General features: G+C 39.9%; 1 protein-coding gene across 1 annotated transcript in view; it reads right to left on the bottom strand.

The window, feature by feature from the left end:
* slc16a10 (solute carrier family 16 member 10) overlaps window positions 1-23,753 on the bottom strand; it is a 33,528-nt gene that overhangs the window by 3,315 nt on the left and 6,460 nt on the right. The window contains exons 2-5 of the mRNA XM_035143744.2: window positions 9,048-9,192; window positions 6,547-6,976; window positions 1,859-2,002; window positions 1,137-1,365 (exon numbers count right to left, since the gene is read on the bottom strand). Coding sequence (XP_034999635.1) covers window positions 1,137-1,365; window positions 1,859-2,002; window positions 6,547-6,976; window positions 9,048-9,192 — 948 coding nt within the window. The remainder of the gene's footprint in view (window positions 1-1,136; window positions 1,366-1,858; window positions 2,003-6,546; window positions 6,977-9,047; window positions 9,193-23,753) is intronic.

Genomic DNA, 23,753 nt, shown 5'->3' with positions numbered 1-23,753 from the left:
TCTCAAGATCAGGCCTTTCACAAACAAACAACTTTTGCTAAACACAATTCTTAATCAGTGTTTCCAGCGCATGCACTGCAAATACAAGGAGCCAAAATGAACACTAGATGGTGCTGAAGACCTGTGAATATATGTGGGGGGAAAAGATTGGGTTTTTCTTTTGTTCTAGAATGTTTGTGCATGTCTTGCCATGTGTTGAGTTCCATTTTAAGGATAATAAAATGTGTAATTGTATTTGTGAGACTTCCCATTTTAAATCAATAAGTTATATATAGAAAATGAAAAATTTGCTGCACTAATAAAAATCCTGTATTACTGTATATCCTGTATTCAAAACAGTTTCAGTAATTTGGTCTCAACTTATTGAAGAGATTTGTGATAATTTCCATAATTGTGATAATTATGGAAACATTTATTTTAACAATGACTGTTGGTTTCCCCTCTCAATCAGTTGAGTAGTTTTTTGAATATCCAGAGGGATGTGGCTTTGCGAATCTTCGACAAGGCTGGGGCCACCACGCTGGAAGCTCTGTCCCAGAAATGTTGGGAATAGTGAGCTGACTCTGGTTAAAGGATCGTAGATTCTTGGACGTATACCCCATGTCCGCAAATCAGTTTTTCTCATAGGGCTTAACAAGATGTGACATCCTCTGCCCTTAAATCTAGCTGTAATCATATTCCACGATCCCTAATCCATCACTACTCCCCTCTCTTCTTCTGTAAGAGTGAGGTTCTGGTTCACAAAGATTATGGTGCAAGTGCAATTAGGAAAAGTTCAAATCAACATTGGTTCATTTAAGGTGGAAAAAGAGTTGGCTGTGTCAGAGCCATGGTCTAGAAGGATTGTACCTCACCTAATTCAAAGTGGTGTGTTTAGGGCGAAACGCAAATTCAATTGGTATTATGATAGTGGGTTTTGTGATAATAAGAGAGAACACTTTAGTTTGTGCACAAGCAGATAATCTGTGACAGATTATACACACACATTGTGTAGCTACCTATGTAAAGAAATATCTTCATAATGAGCCTTAAAATAACAATGAAATACTGAGCCACTGACTTCAAATCATGTATGACTTGAGCTGCCATATCTCTAGATTTGATTTGATGGTGAGAATTGCAGCAGTTTATATTACCTGCAATGGGAGGGCCCACAGTCATGGGCACGGACATCAGACCCAGCAGGAAGCCGATGGCCTGAGACACGTCTTTATCCCCAACCAGCTCGAACGCGATCGGAGCCATGATGCAGATGAAGCAGCCGTCAAACAACCCCATCAGCAGGCACACGGCAATCAGCCCACCAAAGATGTTGCACAGGGGGATCATCATGGACATGACGCCAATGACGAAGAAGGAAGTTACCTGAGAGGAGGTGAGAAAGGGCTTCTTTTTTATTTCTTATTTACCTTTTTTAAAGTTTCAATATCAAGACACATTTTCCTCTTGACTTATTTTTTCGCATCTCACGACCATGGAAAATGGACTGTATTTACAAGGAGCTGGGCTTATCTGCCCCTCACAGCTCTTTACAGCAAAACTTTCATTCAACCATTCACACAAAGCAAACACAGCACTTCTATGACACACCATTCATGCACATGCACAGCCACCACCTTCCCAGCCCCCATTTTTTTATGGAAACAGAATCATATCATATATCAATCAATCAAGATTTTGAATATTAGCATTAATTGTTGAATATTTGCAAATTTAGCTTTAAGAAACCCATACTGGTTGAACATGGCACACCATGCAAACTGGCTAGTATGAGGGAGACACATTAGTTTAGCATTAGTACTGATAGTTATTATAAGTTTTAAGCATGTCTTTGTGATGGCTGACGCCAGGCGCTCACCTGCAGGTACACTTTGTTTACTCCATTGACGTAGTCTGCCACTCTGCCAAAGATGAGACGGCCCACACCGGACGTGATGCCAATGCACATGAGCAGAACCTCTTTACTGGCATCTTGTCCAAAACGTTCCTCAACGTGCTTCATCTGTGGACAACAAAGGAAACAGATGAACGCAGCTGTCGCATGGCTCTAATCCAGTGTAACAGAGAGGATCAAAAGAATTTGGAAAATGTGGAAGAGGAAAGAGCAAAAGAAACCACATAGGACACAACTTAAGCTTTAACTTTTCAGTCTCAATCTTCATCTCCTTTACATTAGAGACTTGAGGGAAAAACTTTACATATATAGTGATAAAGTGACTAGATAAAAATGAAAAGAGGAGAATATTTATATACAGTGATTTATATTTGCTGAACACTTATCATGAATGGTAAGCATTCTGCATACTTTTTGAAAGTTAATTTCGGTGTAATCATAACTGAGGTTTTGAAGTGTTTGGCAGAGCTGAGGCCGACTTAGCAATTCCAGGAAGTTCCCAGTTTTCCAGGCAGAGTGTTGCCTCCCCCTGCTCTGTCCACAGGACACTGCAGTTGTTATCGATGACTGTATATAAAGGTGGAGGAGATGAACGCTGCCAATAGTGTGTTTAAAATTCCTACTGCACAGACCTTGGCTCCAAACAACATCTACCTAACATCTATATACAGTACCAAGTTACCACACTCATATCAGACTTTCAATGTTCTTCATTTGTCCTCTGTGTTTAATCTAGTTTCCACTTCAGACCGTGAGAAAAGCAGTCCAGATGTTCATTTCCCTAACAGATTACTATATCTGTGTCCTTCCCACCCCACGGCACCAATCTGTGAGGCTCAGAGTTTGTGAGCCACAGGGAAAGAGGTGCCGGCTGTGTGGACTACTGCTACTTCTACCTCCAGGCAAGTAGTGTCTGTCCCGCTCAAGGAGCCATCTGTCTCCAGCACTCTGTGGTCCCCCTCACCACCCCCCATACCCCCTGAAAGTCACAATACAATGCTGTGTATTTAGAAGAGTCCTGCTCAGAGGGGATTCTCTCATCCAAGAAGCAGTATGACGCTGTATATGTGCATACATGCATCAGCATGAGCATCAGCAGAGTGACGGATGATACACATGATCTCAATCGAGGCTGACCCCTGCAGAGGTTAGAGGCCCAAGATATGACATTCTCCAAGCTGAAGTTTGGTCTGAAAGGTTCATATTTATTTACATTAATAATTGTATTTTATTTGTATTACTTGCACTATGATGTATTACGTTTTACTGTTCTTTTGTTGTACCATTACACCTGTAAAGCACTTTGGTCAACCAAATAGTTTTAAATGTGCTATATAAATAAAATTGACAGGCATAAATCTGTGAATCCTGAAATCAATCAATTGATTGTATTATATTTGTATAGCCCATATTCACATATTGTCTTAAAGGGCCTTACAAGGTGCCACATCCTCTGCCCTTAACCCTCTGCAAGAGTAAGGAAAAAAACTACCAAAAAAAATCCCTATTAACAGGGGTAAAAATGTAGAAACCTGGGAGAAAGCCACATGTCATATTATCCTGCATGGCAGGTTCAAACCCAGGGAGGCATCAGTGCTAATCACACTCTCACACATTCCTTAGTATTTCTTCACACCAGCACTGTCAAACTTTGTACAAATGTAAAATGTATGACTTTGCTTTATCTTAGTTTTTCTTCTTGAGAAGAAGTTGGATGGTTTTTCATCTGTAGGAGTTCACTGTGGTGCCATGTGTTGATAGTGTAAGAGCTTCAGCAGACCATGATAGTAATGGATCATCATGACCAAGCAAGGCAAACGCATGCAGCCAAAACAGCACATACCTACTGCCTTCATGATAAGATCCATCTGGTCAAGCCTGGATAAGACACAGTGTTCCTCTGCTGTGACATAACACTGCTAATCACTGTGCAGACATGAGGTGGTAATCTATTTAACATGGCCTCTGTGCCATAGTGAGCAGCTGACTAAATGCTACTGGGTTTTCATGCAGACACAAGAAGACATCCCTTACTGAACTCCCTGGCACATTCACACACTGCATCAGTTATGTCTGTTATGTATTCAAGGCTTCCTGCGAGTTTGCAGGATGGTGCTGTGTCACGCGTTGAGTTGTTAGAAATAAAATGAAGGAAAAACAAAGTGCACCTTTGCTCCTCCTCATCTTTAATGAAATCAGATCTTATAGATTGAGCAGTGCTTGCAACCCCCAAGCTCCAGTCTGATGTTTATCATGGGGTTTTGGCATTAAGACACAAGCTGATCAAGCCTGACTAACTATCAGTCTGTCTCCAGTATCCAAACACTACAGCACCCTATCTTACACCAACATTACAATACACTGACAACACTGATAAAAGACCAGGCAAAGACATTGATTTAAAAAGTCTGCAAAGACTTATAACAGTATTATATTTGAATTGACTGATAGCACATGATTGGTTGTCAGACCAGCATTAAAAAGAGCACCTAAGACTAGAACAGGATGTCGTTTGGTTGTTTGCTTTTTGAGGGCGTGCGTGTCTGTCATGTTTTCAGGAACCCAAGCTCACTCTCATGTGATGCAACGTACCTAGCAGAGGGGCTTGTGCCATAGAACATTATAACCCTACACACATATTGGGACATTTTTAGTTTGGTCATAGTCTCAAAATGAGACTATGACCAAACCAAAAAATCCAAGTACATGCCAAACAAAGCATATAGATTTTTTTGACAACAGAAAAATATGAAATATCACCAGACTTGACTTACACAGCAGTGATCAATAACATTAACAGTGCATGAGTTTCATTCTCATGTAGCAGTTCTTGGCGTTTTAGTGGTCATTAAACATGTAGAGCTCTTCCAGTCCACACACCACAGGCCTGTAGGTGCTCCTCATTAAACACAGTGAATTAAGCTTCCTCTGCCAACAAAGGCAGCTTTGTAAAGAAAAGTACCTTTGTGTTCTACTAACGTGAATACTTCATGATTCAGACATACGGATTCAGCAGGGGACATGTTTTATCTGAGTGGCTGATAAGATCAAACTTTCTCATATGCTGTTCTTCTTATTTTTGCAGAGTAAGCATGCAGCAGAGAGTCTATTCATATAGTACTCTGCCCTCGGCAGTGCCACACCTTTAATCAACCCTTTCACAGAGCAAACAGTCCTACAACACACACAGGTCGACATTATCTCAAATCGGCAAGACCCGAGAAAAGTGTGTGTGCGTTGCAAATTGGACTTTACTCTTTTATAGTCTTCAGATATGCATGTACAGCTTTATGAGGAATGAGAAACACAGAGTTGGGGCCAGGTTCCTCTGAAAGGCTGCACTAAGCCACACACACACACACACACACACACACACACACACACACACACACACACACACACACACACACACACACACACACACACACACACACACACACACACACACACACACACACACACACACACACACACACACACACACACACACACACACACACACACACACACACACACACACACACACACACACACACACACACAGAAATTAAGTCTTGTCTCATTAGGACAGGGCTTTGGTCCCCATAAGGGACTGCTTGTGGAGAAAGACAAGTGTGGAGCTTTCGAGGGCCTGATAGGACTCCCTTCCTGAGCAGTTGAACAATGTGCTGTTTGACCCATGTTTTTTCCTCCTTGCCTTAAGAGCAGAGAAGGGGGTTGGGGGTGTCTAGGGGAAAGAGGCTGCTGGCCAGGGGTGGCACTGAGGCTTTGCCCCCTGCAGTGCCCAGGTCGAAGTAGCAGACTGTGGAGAGAAGTGTTGAGAAAACAGGCTGGGATCCCTGGGACAGGCTGATCTCCCTCCAATAACAGAGTCACCTCATGATCCCTACCAACACATCCATGCTCTCCTCTGCAGCCCTCTCAAGAAAATGTTTTCCAAAGTCACAGTTTCTAGCCAAAATACAGGCTACTTCAGGAAAACAAAGTCTCTGCTTTTGCCAGATGTCTTAGAAAGTTGTTTGTTAGGTTAGAATTGGCTGTTAAAAAAGGATTCCTCAATCAACCAAAAAATATATTAAATTGCGAACTAATGTCTAATGCTGTATTATTCATTTCATAAAAGATTTAAAAGTTCTTAAAATACCATTGCCTTACTTCAGCATGGGCAAAGACAACCTTATATACAGTGTATACAGTAAGTTCCTAAGTACACTTTCATAATAATAAGCCATCCAGTGAAACATCCTCACCCAGGTGGTAACATTCCAAACCATCTCTATGCCTGGAAGACTCCAGCTGGGGTTTCAACTTCCCTTCCTCTCACCTTTCACATTGACAAGACTCACGTTGCTAATATGTGTTTTGATATCTGTGTTGTTGAAGCTTGTTAGTTGACCTCTGGCACTGACTCCACTCTCGTGCCAATGAACACATCCTAAACATGGGAGTAGGATACTGGGAAATCCCAACATGGAACCCCTCAGTTGGCATTTATGTGCTGTTATTTGTCATCACACTGACATTTGGCCAAGAGAGTGAGGTGATAATACCCAGTAACAAACAATATATGAACATGCACTATGTGTAAAGGGGCAATAAAAAATGTAATGAATTTAACGGAAAGGAGAAACTAGCAGAAAACAAAAACTTGCCAGGTGAACGTAGGGCACAAAGTAGCCATAGAGGGCGGCGGGGATACCGAAGGCCCAAATGCGATATCCCAAAGACTTCCAGATGTTGATGTTGAAGACCTTGCTCATGGGGGGAAACTTTCTGCCAGTCTGTGTGTTAGTGGATCTGACGGGCAGGAGGGGCCTGTAGGTGAAGCCAGCCAGCATCAGCACAAACATGAGGATGCAGAGGACACGCATGGTGTTCTGAAGGCCCACTCTCTCCAGCATGCCCGACAGTGCAAACGGTAAAGTAATGGTGAAGATGCTGCTGCCAGCAGTAACGATGCCATTTACCAGGCCCAACCGCTTCTTGAAATAGTGGCCCAGGATGACCAGGCTGGGCTGGTAGGCAAAAGAACACCCGCAGGCAAACACTATGCCATAGGTGAAGTACATGGGACCCAGGGACCTGCGAGGGACAAAACAACAGCATACATCACTGTACAGCTTTTCAACTCCTTGGTGACATTAATATTTTTCCAGGGGCAAAAATTCATTCAGAACACATTCCACAAATAATTTGCATCAGTGGTTTTCCTATAGAATATAGAAAAGAAGAGTTGTACTTCACACACACACACACACACACACACACACACACACACACACACACACACACACACACACACACACACACACACACACACACACACACACACACACACACACACACACACACACTCACACACACACACACACACACACACATTAAATTAAGCTGCTAAAGTCTAACTGTTCATTGCAAAACTCTTGTTAATTAAACTGCTTTCCATTGGTTCTGATCATTCCAATAACAGCTGTAAATGATAAGATCACATTTTTCAAGGTTAATTTTAACAAACGGATTTGAAACAGAATAACAGATGGTTGATAAAGGTGTCCCTCAAGAATTTATATTGGGCCCCCTGATATTTTACAAAGAAAGTTTATTTTCCAACTGAGCAATGCAATTTCAATATCATATTTTATGCAGAAGATACCATCTTTTGTGTCACTGGCTCTACACTAACCAAGACTTCTGCAGGTCAGTCTGCTTTGGACAACCTTCAGAGACTTTTTTATCAAGTAAGCTTCTTTTCAACTGAAACTAAAGTAATAGACACATATTGATTGATTGATTGATTGATTGATTGATATTTGATAAGCCAATTTTTGGTAGATCTTGACAAGTGGTTGACTTTTGTGTTTTCTGTCAACCTCAGAAATTACATAAAATAGTATGTCAAGTTAAAAATGATTGTCATTTGACACTTGACATCTATTGGACTTCTGTCCGTCCTGGGAGAGGGATCTCTCACATGTGGCTCTCTGAGGTTTCTACGTTCTTTTTACCCTGTTAAAAAGATTTTTTAGTAGTTTTTCCTTACTCTTGTTGAGGGTTAAGGGCAGAGGATGTCACACCTTGTTAAAGCCCTATGAGACAAACTGTGAATATGGGCTATACAAATAAAATTTCATTGATTGATTGACGTCTACTGGTGTACATCCAAGTACAGGTACAAGAGCTCCCATTGTTTTAAAAGACTTGTCTGAGATATAATAATCCTGTATCTGCTGTATTTGTATCACATAACTAAGACATTTTGCACCAGAACGTGGTTGTCAACATGCCAGAAGTTTATGAATGCAACTTGTCAGTTACTTGATGAGCGGTTTACTACTTATATGTTGCACATGAATGTGATGAAAACGTGTCAGTGACAGACTTGCTGCTTTGTGTGGATCAGATATTTTTGTATGTAAGTGTTAGTTACACACATGTACTTCTTCACGTGTGGAAAGGTATGGGTTTCAAGGAAATGATCAAATTTCCTTGAAATTTTTTTAGCCAACAGAGTGCTATGCACAGAGCCTCTCAACAGCAGAGTAGTGTTGAAAACCATTTTGGAAGCCTGATCATTTCCCAAATATAGAATGAATAAATGCCTCTCTAATGTAGCTGTAAGCAGATATGAAGACTTTTTTAGAGTTCCACAACTATAATTCAACATTTACAATGTGGAAATGAACAGTTAATAAATGTTACATAACAAAACATTGTTGTAGATTTCTGGGTTTTAAAGCTGCCTGAGATGTTGACGTAGATTGTTATCTTAATGTTACAGTTAATGTTTTGTAACTCACTACAGATTATGTTTCTCATTATATGTACAGGGTTTCATGCACATCTGATCATGATCACATGAACATGAACCTCCTCCTAAAAATGTCAGTCTCTAGTTTCTTATAATGAATTGTAAGCCATGTTTATAACGATTGCAAAAACTGCTTCTAAGTGAGAATGGTGTTAAAGATATGTGTTATAGGTAAACTCCTCATTTAGGAATCACGTATCCAAACAGATATTAAAATAAGTAAATCTCTTGATTTGGTAGTATTAACTATGAAGAGTTAACTAAATCTACTGGCTGACTGATGTCATAGCTTATGTAGTTATAGTACGATCTTGCTTGAATTAACAAATGTATTTGCTTCCTTACGTGACAAAGGAGCTGGCCAGGAGGCCAACCAGGCCGACCGCAGCTCCGCCCACTGCAGTTATCCTGCAGCCAAAGATGTCGGTGAAGACGCTGACGATGGGAGAGCAGAAGAAGATCATCCCCATGGAGAGTGAGCCCACCCATGCTGCAGGAGAAACAGAGTGAGAGCAAGACAGGGTGAATGAATGAGGAAATCTGACATAACAAGCTGTAAGATTATCATTCACATTCAAATGGAACACTGCTAAAGACACAAAACAACTGTCTGCGGTAAGATGGTTTTAATGACAACAAAACAAAGCCCAATGATGCAATAATATATCACTGGCACTCTTGTATCCATGCACACATTCACTCACACAAACATATACACTGTACAGCCTGTTTACTCAGGAAACTTTCTTGGGCATTAATTATAATCAACATCGTTTGTATCTGGATCCATTTTTCTGTGTAGCCTTGAAGAAAACAGTTATAGAGCTGCCACTTGGCTTTCCAAACCGGCAATGACTAAGACCTGCAACAGCAGGAAAAGACAGAGTTGAGAGGACATGTAGGAGTGGTTAGAAAAACACTTAGGCCTAAAATATCACCACAACAACAACACAAAGATAGCATGGAGATATCTTTTACCTCTTGGATACATGATAATGAAACACCTCAATTATTCTCCCCATTATACTTAAAGATAATCGCGAAATTAATATTGTATATATATATATATATATATATATTACTATAAAGAAATCCTGCTCTTATGGCAAAAACTGTACAGCACACTCTACTGGCTGACACTGTCTACCTACATGCTATCTTTTTGTACATAATACGTGTAAAATTGACTTTGAAACAATTTTGTGACGTTTGTTGCTCTAACAGAACTTTTTAAAGTTTAAACTAGAAATACCTCACAGTTGTATGTCTCATAAGTGAAGTGAGAGTTTACTTCCACGTCTGTCCACCCTCATATCTAGTGAAGACATGGTCCCAAATAGTGACATTTTAAAAATAATAAATACATTTTTAGTAAACTTATAATTTACAAAAAAATTAATATATGACTTCATACGGAGTCAGCTGGCGAGAACTCAGCTAATATGTTGACATATGTGATTGAGGGGGCTAAGTGAGAAACCTTGCAGAGGAGGAGTACAGAGGACCAATGGAGAACTTTGTCATGTGGTGCAATGACAATCACCTGAAGCTCAGTATCAGCAAAACCAAAGAGCTTGTGCTGGGCTACCAGAGGAAAAGGAGGCCCCCGAGCCTGTTCTGGTCGCTATCTGGGAAGGAGGAAGTGCAGAGGGAGGACTCCTAAGTCAAATTCCTTGTTTGTGCTCACATGCCAGTAAAGGTGATTCTGGTTGAATACTCAGTTTGGCATTTGACTTCTTCAGACTGCTTCAAATTTGGATTATAATGTTAAATTATAATGTTATATTATCTACCATGAGTTCTGAGTTATGTGCAAACATGTCTTTAATCACAGCAACCTTGACCTTTGACCTCAAAAATCGAATCAGTTCATCTTTCAGCCCAAGTGAATGTTTGTGGACAATTTTAAGAGACTCCCTCCAGGTGTTCTTGACATATCACGTTCATGAGAATGGAATGAATTTAACAACTTATATATTATATATACACATTCTTCTGCATTCAAACTTCTCTTATCAGGTACATCTATTTTTACATAGATTATAATGTCTGATGATTTAGTTATGCCAGAGAACAGTCGCTCTATACCCGCTACAGCAGCCACTTAAGCTAAATGCTTTTATTGATGAGCTCCTCTTTATATTTTATACCCATATATAACAGAGCTGTTATCCTTGGTGATTTTTTTAATATACATGCATGCTATCCTTCTCATCCCCTTTACTCATGATTTCCTGGATACTATTAAATATTTGAGCTTAAATCAAATTGTTTTACAGATGCTAGACATTTAAAAGATTGTACTTCAACCACCAGTTATTTTCTCCCCATAAATTGGAATATAATTGACTTTTCTGTCTCAGATCACAAAGCTGTTGTTTTTAATGTCCCCTCATCTCCACCCACTGTTTATCGCTGTGCCTCTGTCCTGTCACGAGTCATTACTGATGACTCGGCAGGAAATTCTGCAAAGCTTTCTCCAACCCCTTTAACTCAAGCTCTCTTGTGCAGCAACAGCACCCGGATGACATGGTTAATTCATTCAGCAATATCTGCCTCTCTATCCATGATATAATCCTCTCAGACTCAGACAAAAACTCATATGAAGAAAGACTAAATGTGAATAGAAGTCTGAGTCTATCTTGACATTTGGTTCCCTAAAAAGTCCCATGGTCTGATATCACGCTTCCCAAAACCTCTTGAAAGTTTATGCTGACGAAACAGAAATCCTCATGTTTGCAACACTAAATAATGTCAGTCAGATAGACAGGCAACCTGGGAGCCTAATATTATTAATAATAATAAGCCAATTTCAAGACAGGATGTTAAAATGCATTCTGACCTTTTACTTGATGACAAGTGAACAAGGTTCAATAACATCTTTATAATAGAAAGCTTACCTACACTGCCTTCAATCAGTTGCAGTGCTGCTACTAGAATTATGACTGGTTGAAGTAAAAATAATATATGTATGATAAGATCATATTTTTCAGGGTTAATTTGAACAAATGGATTTGAAAAAGAATAACAGATGGTTGATATATGTGTCCCTCAAGAATCTATTTTGGGCCCCCTGATATTTTACAAAGACAAAGTTTATTTTCCAACTGAGCAATGCAATTTCAATATCATATTTTATGCAGAAGATACCATCTTTTGTGTCACTGGCTCTACACTAACAAATACTTCTGCAGGTCAGTCTGCTTTGGACAACCTTCAGAGACTTTTTTATCAAGTAAGCTTCTTTTCAACTGAAACTAAAGTAATAGACACATATTGATTGATTGATATTTGATAAGCCAATTTTTGGTATATCTTGACAAGTGGTTGACTTTTGTGTTTTCTCTCAACCTTAGAAATTAAATCAAATAGAATGTCAAGTTAAAAATGATTGTCGTCTACTGGTGTACATCCAAGTACAGGTACAAGAGCTCCCATTGTTTTAAAAGACTTGTCTGAGGTATAATAATCCTGTATCTGCTGTATTTGTATCACATAACTAAGACATTTTGCACCAGAACGTGGTTGTCAACATGCCAGAAGTTTATGAATGCAACTTGTCAGTTACTTGATGAGCGGTTTACTACTTATATGTTGCACATGAATGTGATGAAAATGTGAGGATGACACACTTGCTGCTTTGCTTGGATCATATATTTTTGTGTGTAAGTGTTAGTTACACACATGTACTTCTTCACGTGTGGAAAGGTATGGGTTTCAAGGAAATGATCAAATTTCCTTGAAAATTTGTTAGCCAACAGAGTGCTATGCACAGAGCCTCTCAACAGCAGAGTAATGTTGAAAACCATTTTGGAAACCTGATCATTTCCCAAATATAGAATGAATAAATGCCTCTGATCTGATACTGCTTTTAAACCCCTTCTTTTTTTGAATAGGCTTTCATCTCTGCCAGGATTTTAATTTTATGTAATTGTTTAATGATGATGATGGTTGTTGTTATTATTATCATAGGAAATTTAAGCAGATTACGTGTACATTTCTGAGGCCTTATCCAAAGTTGTTTTTATATTGCTTAAGACAAAGGTACAGCATAATGCGCTTACATATGCTAGCTGGAAACAACATTATTTACTTTGTCAGTGCCAGATACATTGTTTTTGGCTTTTATTCCTACAAAGGAAAAGAAAGAAACATGAATATGGAGAGGAGAAAACCTTTTAACAATGCTGACAAAGCACACAAATTGTGCAAGCCCTAATGGAGCACCCTTTGACCATAAAGAGGATAGAGAAGCTAGGAGTGAGTGACATGTGTTGCTGGGAACCCCTGCCTGCCTGGGGCACTTTAAGGTCTCCAATAATATCACAGTCTGATACTAGAGAATAGTATAGATAGGATAAAAATGACTAGACGGGTGAGGAAAAAGTCTGCACATGTGGTGCAAGATATATAGACTGAAGTGCTGAAGTTGTTTTTCTCAATTCTGAGGCCGGGTCAGGGGAAAATATTGGGAAAAGGTAGAGCAGCTGGAGTTTCAGTGTTTTGGTTGTCTGTTTTTTACATGAGAGAGCACTGTGTCAGGTTTCAGAGTTACTACTGGTTTTACCAATGTCTTTATTCTCTCTAAGTCCTCATCTCACGGCATGCTGTCAGAGTATTACACACTCTCAGATTTCCCCAAGAGAAGCAGTGAAGCAGCTTAGAACAAAAACACCCTGCTATCCTGATACGATTAATCACAATTGTACAGTCTAGCCAGTCAAGTAAACCTATTCACAGTTAAGAAAATCAAACCGCTAAATGAATAAAAGTAAATGTTCAAAGTCTTTATTAATTTGCAGTACAAGTATAGTAAATGTAAAGTGCTCACAGTAACAATGTTAACATGGTAATGTTTAGCAAGAGATTACTTTAATCTTTGTGTGTTATATGCTAACATTTGCTTTTTGTGCAATACACACAAAGAAAAGCTGAGGTTAATGTTTATTAGTTTTGTAAGCATGTGGTTATAAGGGGACACATTTAAACTGACCTGATAATGGTGGTACATTAGAAGTAAATAGGGATCACCCAATTTATTTAACTAAATTCTGAGGGAAGCATTAACATCTTTAATAGATGAATCAGAAGGTCAAGTCATTTCTTCACTGAAGGCAGCAGGATTCATCCTTCAGGTATGTCTGTACCAAATAACGCGGCAAACCATCTCTTACTTTTTGAGACATTTCACTCCAAACCAAAAACTACAAACTCATTGTTACACCAGGGAAAATGTCAGGGGATCACCAAAGACAATAGGATTCAACCTCTGGTGACAAGATTTAATGTCAACCTATCTAATATTTTAAAAGAATTCCAGTTTGGACCAAAGCGGTGAACCAACCAACTGACTGACTGACTGACATTGCCATCTGTTGACCTATACCTTTAGTGTGGCCAAAAATAAATCTCCAGGGAATTCCAGTTTGTTTCAAGTAACATTTTTTCTACAGATATTTTGCACAACTTTGTCACACCAGAGAATGTAAAAAGTCAGAGATATTGAAATGATCCGTAATTATAGAGCTTTTCTAGTCTTGATGACCACAAAGTGTTTTTACAGTTTTGCTATCCACCCATTCACGCAAAAATTCATACAGTGCATCTTTGTACTTTCTCTCTCATACGTCGCTCACTCACATTTGTCAGGGGCAATTTGGGGTTCAGTATCTTGCCCAAGGGAATGGGGGGAAAGGGATCGAACCGCCGACCTTCTGGTTAGTTTACGATCTGCTCTATCTCCTGCCATAGCCCACCCACAGTCAGGCATTTTTGTACAGACTCTTTGGGACCTTTCCTTCCTCTTAACCACTCTGCTGTAATTGATATAAGTTGTAGTTTTTACACGCATGGTGAAGTTTGGGTGGTTAGATACAAATTTTTTCTGTGGCAAATACAAAGCCAAACTCATGGGATTGTTGGTGCTGGAGGGAGTTGAACTTAACCTAATCTGATGAGCAGCGATATCCCTTTTCTCAAAGGCTACACATATTTATACTTTCACATGTAAAAACACTGATGTGTAAGCTACATATAGTTTCCATCCTCTTGCTAAATACCACTGTAAGCCAGCACACTGCCAAAACTTCATAAGGTTTCTTCCAGACACTGTGGTCGGAAGGACGCCCCAAATTCAATGGGATCTGCTCTGCCTGGTCACATATTTGTGGGGATAACAGCTCCCTTTAAGCAACATAATGTAATAAATGGCAGTGGACAAGAAAGCAAAAGAATCCCTCGAAGACAACAGGAAATTGTTGTTATGGTTTCATCTGCTGGCTTTCTTGATTTAAAAAGCATTTACGCTTCAGACAAAGGAATTCCACATTGAAAAATGTAATTTCAGGATTCTCTCTGTCCCAGTGACCATCCATTGGTAGCCGCGGGACACTGACAGAGGAGGCAGAGTTGCCTTAAGACGTCTGTCTGCTCTGCTGGAAAACCCCTCTGCTCTGAACTCGATCACCCCACAATGAGTCAACCTACAGCAGTGAACACTGTGTAAAACACAGTGTTCTTAAAAACCTGAAAGGATGTATTCAAAAGCAACTGAAATGACACTATACTGACAATTCGTTGGACTGTACAGACGTAGAATGCAAATCCTCGTTGTCCAGTCATATCAGCAGTTTGCACCTTTTCTGTCTGGTGCACCTAATAACCCTCCAACACACCGAATATGACTCCCATCATATTCCAAATAGGTTTTTCGAATATATTACAAATGATTACAAACTGCTATTTTACAATATTAATTGCATAAAATGGATATTGTTACAGTTAGGGCTGGGCAGTTAACCTAATAATGTATAGAAACTGACATTTATAACCTCTAACTGACTTAACTTGTTCATGTCGGTTAGTTCGGTTACTACTTTCCCCAATGCGTGCTTTCAAGACCTATCAGGTTTCTGCTGTGTTCATTTTGCAGCGGCGGAGCGGGTACATTGTGTCGTGACGTATTATCCTGTCCTCCCTCCTCTGCTGACCTACAGTACTTGAACTTTACACTGTTTGTTTGATTCGCTCTAGAGTTTATGAGACCCGTATGTAACATTGAAGAAAAAGTCAAAAATTCCAGACGTAATGTGACACACACAGCCAGGACATAAAGTTACCTGAATGATCCAAATTTATGATCCGATGCCTTAGATTAATAACTAAATAAATGTGATTGTGTGAAGAGCAACAGAGACAAGCAGACACACAAACTCCTGCAGACAGGAGAAAAGTTCTTCCTGTAGATTATGACGCAACTTGGTGTTTTAACTTCATTGTTGCAGAAGAAGTGATGTCCCATTTACCCATTAACAAATATGAATTCAGCAGGTTTTTATAAAGATCAGTGGGCATAAAATAATTTATTTTTGGCATTTCACCAGTTTCTCCATTTGCCTCAGTGAACCATTTCGAACACTTATCTTTTTGACACACACACACTTAATCACATCACATGGTGTAACTGTGTTCCAACTAGGGTTACAGTGGTGTCATGGTTTAACAGTTTACCATGGTGTAAAAACTGATAATTATTAGTTTTTTTACTGGTTTTGAAAACGTGTGCATATGTTGTTTTCTCCTCGACGGCCTGTCAGTCTCATCTGGTGTCAATGCAACGCACACCACCAATGGTCACCACAGACCATTTACCGTGCGCGCACACGCACGCACGGTAAATGGTCTGTATTTATATATCGCTTTTCCAGTCTTGATGACCACCCAAAGCACTTTACAGTAGTTTTTGCCGGCAGCTGCAGCCGCCATGAACATGGTGTTGTCATCGTGGACAAATATCCAGTCTACCAAAGGAGGGAACCCCTTATACATGTTGGCCCATCTTACAGAACACCGTCCCACTGTGCAGATCACAGTATGTCTCCTGTTTATAACTTTATTTCCCTAACTAAAAAACATTTGAAAATGTAAACGCACCATCCAAATAATTTTCCACATCACAAATCCTGGCAACGTCTGTCCTGACACAGGTACAGAAAGGATTAGTGTGTGGAAAATGTTGGCAACTATGATTATCATGCATAGAACGTGTGACGGCATTTCTGACCCTTTTCATAATTTGTACAAATCAAACAATCAATAGATTCATGGAGAAAATAATCAGCCGATTAATCAATTTTGAAAATAACCACAAGTTCCAGTTAGATAGAAAAAAAAAAAAATCCACCTACGACAACAGCTTTATTCACCTTTTACATTAATCCATGAGTAAAAATAATCTGATGATATAACATACAATAGTTCAACAGTCACAGGTGATATTTTCCTTTAATACTTAAGTATATAATTCATACTTCCATAATTATTCATATTCCTTCAAATTAGTTGAGCTTTCCATGTATGCAAATACCAACAGGGGTAAATTAACCATTGGTAAACAATGGACAAGAACATCCAATAAGACCAAATGTGTAAAGCACAGAGTGGCCCTAATGGATCCCTGATGATTTGTGAATAAATTCAGGAGTGCATTAAAGCAGCTGGCTGGAGTTATCTATTTACCAAAGTAATGGAAACAACTAATGGACAAGCATACTTTGGCTCATATAACAGTTGTGGGACAGGCCATTTTCCTGGCTTGGTCAAATAAACAGCTTGTTCCTGTAGCACATTCTAGGAATCTGTTGACTAAAGATGCTCTGGGTAAAATCTGGTTCCAACGTGCTGGAGAATGAAGGCAGGCTTCATTTAACACCAGAGACCACTTAACATTCAGGCTGTTACACTGGAACAAATACAAAGTGAGGAAAAAAGGTGTTAATAAATTCTCACACACGCAATTGTCTCTCGGTGTTACACATCTGTGCACTTTGTAAACTGCTGAAATGAACATTTTCATCTTTTGTCAAGATTTGACAACTTCTTTGTCTTTCTATTGCAACAAATATTAAGTGTGAAATTGTTTTGTTTATTTTAGATAAACTGCTGTTGCTCCTGCTAGAAATACATAATTTCCTGTGGGGGAAACTAATTCTCCTGAGCTTTGCAATAGTTCAACTTCTTTCGATGTCAAAAAGTTGTAGCTTTACTTGAAGTGTTGTGCTACAACTCACCTCACATTCTTTCTCCCAGTGTTACCTGCAGGGAAACTAACACCTCTGGCCTTTCCTGCTGGATGGGAACACACAGTACACAGCACTCACTGGGTCTGCACTGACAGACATTACGGATGGCGCAGCTCAATTATTTCTGAAGTTGCTGCTGCAGTAGATCCTCCACTCAACAGCCAGCTCACTTTACAATCACATTTTTAGACTTATATGGGTCAGGAAGTGAATCACACTGTACTTGAACTCACTTTTGGCTCACACAGGGCAGAGTAAAATTTCATTGGGTTAAGACTGAGCGTAGAGGACAAAGAAAGAAAACCACAAGAGAGTTTTTTAAAAAAGGCAAAAAAAAGTGTAGCATTGTGTGTAGAGAGCTTTGTGTTTCCCAGCTGGCCTTGAATTGCATCCTGCCACAGTTTTCTTTCTTACCGTTTGTCTCATTAGAAAAAAAAATTGGCAACGCACTCTCCCTCTAAAAAAACCAAAGCAGAGCGAGTGGCAGGGTTAACAGGTTTACAAGCTGTGGCCTATGACAAGCTAAACATGTTTGGCACATAGCTGAAACTCATTACAAATGACCCCTACTGAGGGAGTAGTAACAAAAGAACCACTGGAACATCTCCACAGCTGACTTCTGTCTGCTCTGAAATTTATATCCATTGCCATGATAAACCACAGATGAAGTTCTTTGAATATGGATAATCTGGGCTGGGTCAGACTTCAAGACAAAGAAGCACTGAAGTTGATGTTGAATCAAATGTCAAGATGATGCATGTGTTGTCAGGACAACAGCTCTCTCATTACTACTGACAGTTACAGTAAGTGGGAGGACGATATTAAAAGCAGGGGATGTGTTTTTCTTTTTTAGATAACAGGATTACATTATTAGAAAAAAAGCCATGTGGTGCGTGGCTGCATGCACCTTGGTGTTACACTGATCCTTTGAAGCCTTAATCAAAGAAGCCCAGGTTATTACTTTACTACAGATCATAATTAATCCCTATTCAGACTGGACTAGCTCAACAGGAGGAGGTACACTACAAAAAATATTCAGCTGGATTTTAGAAAAAAGACATGAACCAAATTAAAGAAATGTCCCATGCTTCATAACAGCACAAACAAAGGTCTTCTTGGCCCTGAACGCACAATGAAGCATCACAATCACTACTCCATCTCCTGCTTTGAGCAGCTGGAAGCCATTTGTAGAATGCCTTTTTTTTTGTGTGCTTGCATCCGAAGTTGTTCTTTGTGTCCCTCATCCGTTTTCTGGCCTCACACCACAGGAAGAGAAAACTTATTCTTGATGATGCAGCTAAAAAGTCAGGGGATCAGGCGGAGAGTAATTTATGGCTGCGTATAAAACAGGGAGAATACACATCATATGTAGAGAATGCTTGGAATGACTTCCCGTATACGAGAGGTCCATAAGAAAAATGGGAGTTGTGTTCTGTGTAAGAGGAGAGAAAAAGGGGTGGTGTGTCAAAGCTGGTTGGTGATTGGGGGAGCTTTTCATCCACCCCATTTTAAGTGCATAGTATAGAAATGGCAACAAGCCATTTGGGTTTGCCTTAGGTTGCCACATGTCTGCAGAGCCTGACTGGTCCAATTTTGTCTGCATAATGTTTGAAGATGGAATAGTCTCATCAAAGTTATGAGCTAAGTCCTTCATTGAGGTTACTGAACTGAAGACGAAATATGACTTTAGATAAACTAAACACAATACAGAAAATAAAATCTGTTTTTTATCATTGCATATTGCCAGCAGCAGTCCAGACATATTTATACTCTACTTTATACTTTAAAATGCAGATATTCCCAGTGCAGAGGCTGTCTGTGCTAACTTTCTATGCTCATTAACTGAGCTGACTGATCATATGCCTCTCATGGTGCTACATGTGATGTTTGATGAGGTCTGAGCTGTCATTTACAAAGTGAATTACCACCAAGACAAGACACAGAAGAGATTAAAGTTAAATCAGAGTTTGCCTCCTCTACCAATTATGGGCTTTAAAGACGAAAATTAAAGCTTCATTAATTGCTATATAGCTAAAAGCTTGACTGCTACAAAATAAGTGGCTGTATCTTTGATAGGCATCTTTCTTATTTTACACATAAAGGATTGTAAAAAAAAAAAGCAGAACTGTGATGGAAACACAGTCAAACACCTTAAATCTCATCAACTGAGTCTATTCTCGTTGACTGCATCGACTTTTCAATATCAAACTAATACCTAGGGGCACTGACTCAATGACTCCAGCTGTAGAGATTCAGTACATCCCCCACCTTTCCAGTCATTCAGAGGTTGCCTGACAACAGGCCAACATATCAATCTGCTCATGTTGTCTTCCAGCCCCTCAGGCTGTGGTCTGATGATGTGTGTCATCTGCAGAAGCTCTAACAATTGGTCCTTCTGCTGCCACTGAAGGCCTGCTCCAGGCTTTATCTCTTGGCAACCTTCACCTAAACTCACGCTTACACTCCACTGAGATCAAACAGCCAGTTAAATATTAACCTGTGTGTGCTTAAAACTTGTCATGGCTTTTTGGACTGCTTAGATCCATATAATGTTGTGTTATTATGACTTAGGTTGCCCAAACAGGCCAGCAATTAGAGCTCCACACTCGAATGTTCTTAAGTCTGTAACTGTTAGATCTACTTGAAATGAAATTAACAGAATGAGACTATTACCAGTTGGGTTTCTGCTGGAAAATGACACAAATCTACAAAAAGTGATTCCACACAGCAAGACTACATAACATTTCAAATGAGGAAAACAAAATAAGAAAAAGTCTGGGGAGGCATATCCTTGGAGGGTTACAAAGACCTCCATATCATAGCCAACGGTACCCTGACTGCTGTTAGATGCCGGGATGAAATCCTCAGGGCTGGTGCAGTGGGCCCTGGGTTCCTCCTGGTGCAGGACAATGCCCAGCCTCATGTGGCCAGAGTGTTTAGGCAGTTCAACGATGATAGAGGCATTGATGCCATTGACTGGCCCTAGTGTTCCCCTGTCCTAAAACCAATTGAGCACCTATGAGACCTTATGTATCATTGTAATCGATGACGCCAAGTACCTCCACAGACTGTCCAGGAGCTCACTGATGCCCTGATCCAGGTCTGGGAGGAGATCCCCCAGGACACCATCCTCCGACTCATAAGGAGCATGCCCAGACGTTGTCGGGAGTGCATACAGGCACGCAGAGGCCATACACCAGTGGTCCCAAACCGGTCGATCGCAATCGACTGGTCGATCTCAATAGTCTTCACTGTTGATTCCTGTAAAGCTCTGGAATCACCAGCTACAGTTGCGCGGCAGATCAGCTGTGTGTCGGTTGTCTGTTGATCACATTCGCAGTGTGTTCGTTGCTTGTGGCGAAGCTGATGGTTTATCTCCTGCATTTCCTTCAACACAACTCAGATTATTTACTAAACTAAACATCAGGACACTACGGTATGAAGACCTGCATTTTCCGGTCTTGCGATAACATTCAAACATTCAAGGAAGTGAAACGCTGGAGTGCTTTTACTTTGAAACGGGTTCGGGAAGTGTTGGAAATACGTACATTTGTGACATGGACAGATAAATAGATAATAATAAACAGAGAAAATTATCTTTCACTTGAGTCTTAATGTTAATCTGTTGAATTTATGTCACAAACATAAATGGTTTCAAAGCAGGTTTCAAATAAAATCATTTAATTTGTTTAAGAAAAATGGGGTTTTATTGTGAAATATTTGCAGGAGCAGAAGATGCAGGGCTTCATACTGTATAGTACTGGTAATTATTTGAGTACACAGGACTACTTTTATACAAGGAAATAGTCATATTTATGGTAATTTTAAAAGGCAAAGCCTTCTCTACCATTTATGGGCTTTAAAGACTCAAAATTAATGCTTCATCCTTCATGAAACAAAATAAGTGGCTGTATCTTTAATAGCTATCTTTCTTCTTTTACACATACAGGTTTGCAAAAAAAGCCTTACACGCCGTAAGTATATTTGGTTACGCCTCAAATGTGTTTTTCTTCTCCCGGATATTCTTGTTGCGCGGCATTCTTAAGTTTGGGAATGGCTGCCTTAGTGGTTTTTTTGGTATCAGGGTGGTAGATCTTGGCTTACGTTTGGAATTGAAAGGTGATCTTGGGCTCGAAAAGGTTGGTGACCACTGCCATACACAGTACTGAGTCACACTACGAGTTGCTGTGATGAAATTCCTGCAAGTTGATCAGTCTGTGATGATAGTTTTTTCATTGTGGTTTTGAATCCAGCTCTCAATGGGTTGCTGATTTTGGTTTCCAGTGACCGTTGTTATGCCTTTTTGTTCTCAAAAAATTATACAATATACATCAGTAAAGCTTTTGAACTTGAATAATTTGTTCATCAAGATCTATTGTGTGATTTAAGTGGTCCCCTAAGTTTTTTGAGCAGTGTACTATTATCCTCTTACTTATTATTGGTATCATTGTAACCATCAGTCTGACAATGCTTCTATACAAAAGTTACACTATTGTTCCTATTCTATGTCTCTTATTTCTCCCCCTCTTTTTCTATCTTCCTCGTTTCTCTCCTGTCTTCACAGCTAGTTGAGGCAGATGTCACTTCTGATTCAACATTGACTTCATAACATTACACTAAACTTGCACTTCCCGTTATCCTGTAATTGTAAAAGGCCAGGCGGTCTTACAGCAGTACGTCATCTTATTGCATTATGGAAGAATGGCATTTATGATCTCGTGACAGGAAAAGAGTGCACGAGCAATAGCGAAGTCTTAACATCGGTCTGAGTTGCAAAAACACACTACGGTCAGGGTCAGAGTTCTTGCTGATGGATTTATGGCTGCCACACTTAAACTACCTTTCATCTAATGCTGGCAGGGGCGGGTCAAACTCCAACCAATTACTGGAGTGTCAGCTGCATAGCTGCAGTGGAGCCTGTTGTTCTGAGCATACTCAGCGTGGTGGCCTTCACTGACAGTGATACTGAAAAATTGTTTTCAGCTTAACCGATGGATGTGCCAGTTTCACATCCAGAGACAAAATAGTAACTCCAGCTTGACGTTTTACTTGTGTTCTGAGTGAAAAGGATATTCAGGAAAAGTATGGGCACCTGACTTCTTTTTATTGAGCTAAAAGTATATCCACCACAAGAGGTCAGGTTACTTTAGATTCATCAAAACAGCCAAATCAAGGACTGTAAACCCTGTGTCTGGTCCAAAGGTCTTGGTACATGCGGGTAAGTGGTTATAATGGCATGAGGCCCAGGAACAACCTCCATCTGGCATTCCCACAGGGCGGGAATCAGAGTCTGGAACACAGATGTGAAGGCCACTGGCCTCAGTTCAGATTAGTCTATGAGATGGACCTCCCCGCCCCAGTATTGTGCATCATGATTGGTTGATTAACCAAACTAATATCCCAGGTTTGTGTGCATTATCTGTGGAGCCAGAGAAGAAAACACCTGTCGTGTGAGAGCTGAGGATGTCAAGAAGCCTGTCATGAATAACTGGTCTTACACAGAATGTGCGTTTGGAAAGTGTATTCATGCCACAACAACAAGGATTTGATACTTTGTTTTGATGTCACAGGCTATAAGAGAATAAAGTATTTCTTTAGATGACGAAGGAGATCCTGCTGAAAAAAAATGTGCCTTGCAGCACATGTTTGCAATTTGCTTTTTGTGTTTGAATCTCATTATGTTTAACCATAGGGATAAGATAATTCCATGGTCATCAAAGAGCTCTAACAGTGTTAGTTAATTAAACAACACTGAGCCTTAAGGGGCAGTAAAGAAGTAAATGACCTTATCAGAACAGAAAACTAAGATGAAACCATGCAAACGAATCAAGAGAAAATATGACTGCCTACCTTATCAACTGAAATCGTGCACACTGCATTTAGTGCCATGTTGTGCAAGAGGTCAACTACAGCTTGTCACAGCTCCCAGCTAAGTAATCCAGGGTCATATTCATTCATCCATTAAAAAACA

This window comes from Hippoglossus stenolepis, chromosome 20 (genome assembly GCF_022539355.2).
Source record: "Hippoglossus stenolepis isolate QCI-W04-F060 chromosome 20, HSTE1.2, whole genome shotgun sequence".
Classification (NCBI taxonomy): Eukaryota; Metazoa; Chordata; class Actinopteri; order Pleuronectiformes; family Pleuronectidae; genus Hippoglossus; species Hippoglossus stenolepis.
Note: the sequence above shows the minus strand (reverse complement) of the source record. Positions and strands in the feature narration are given on the sequence as shown.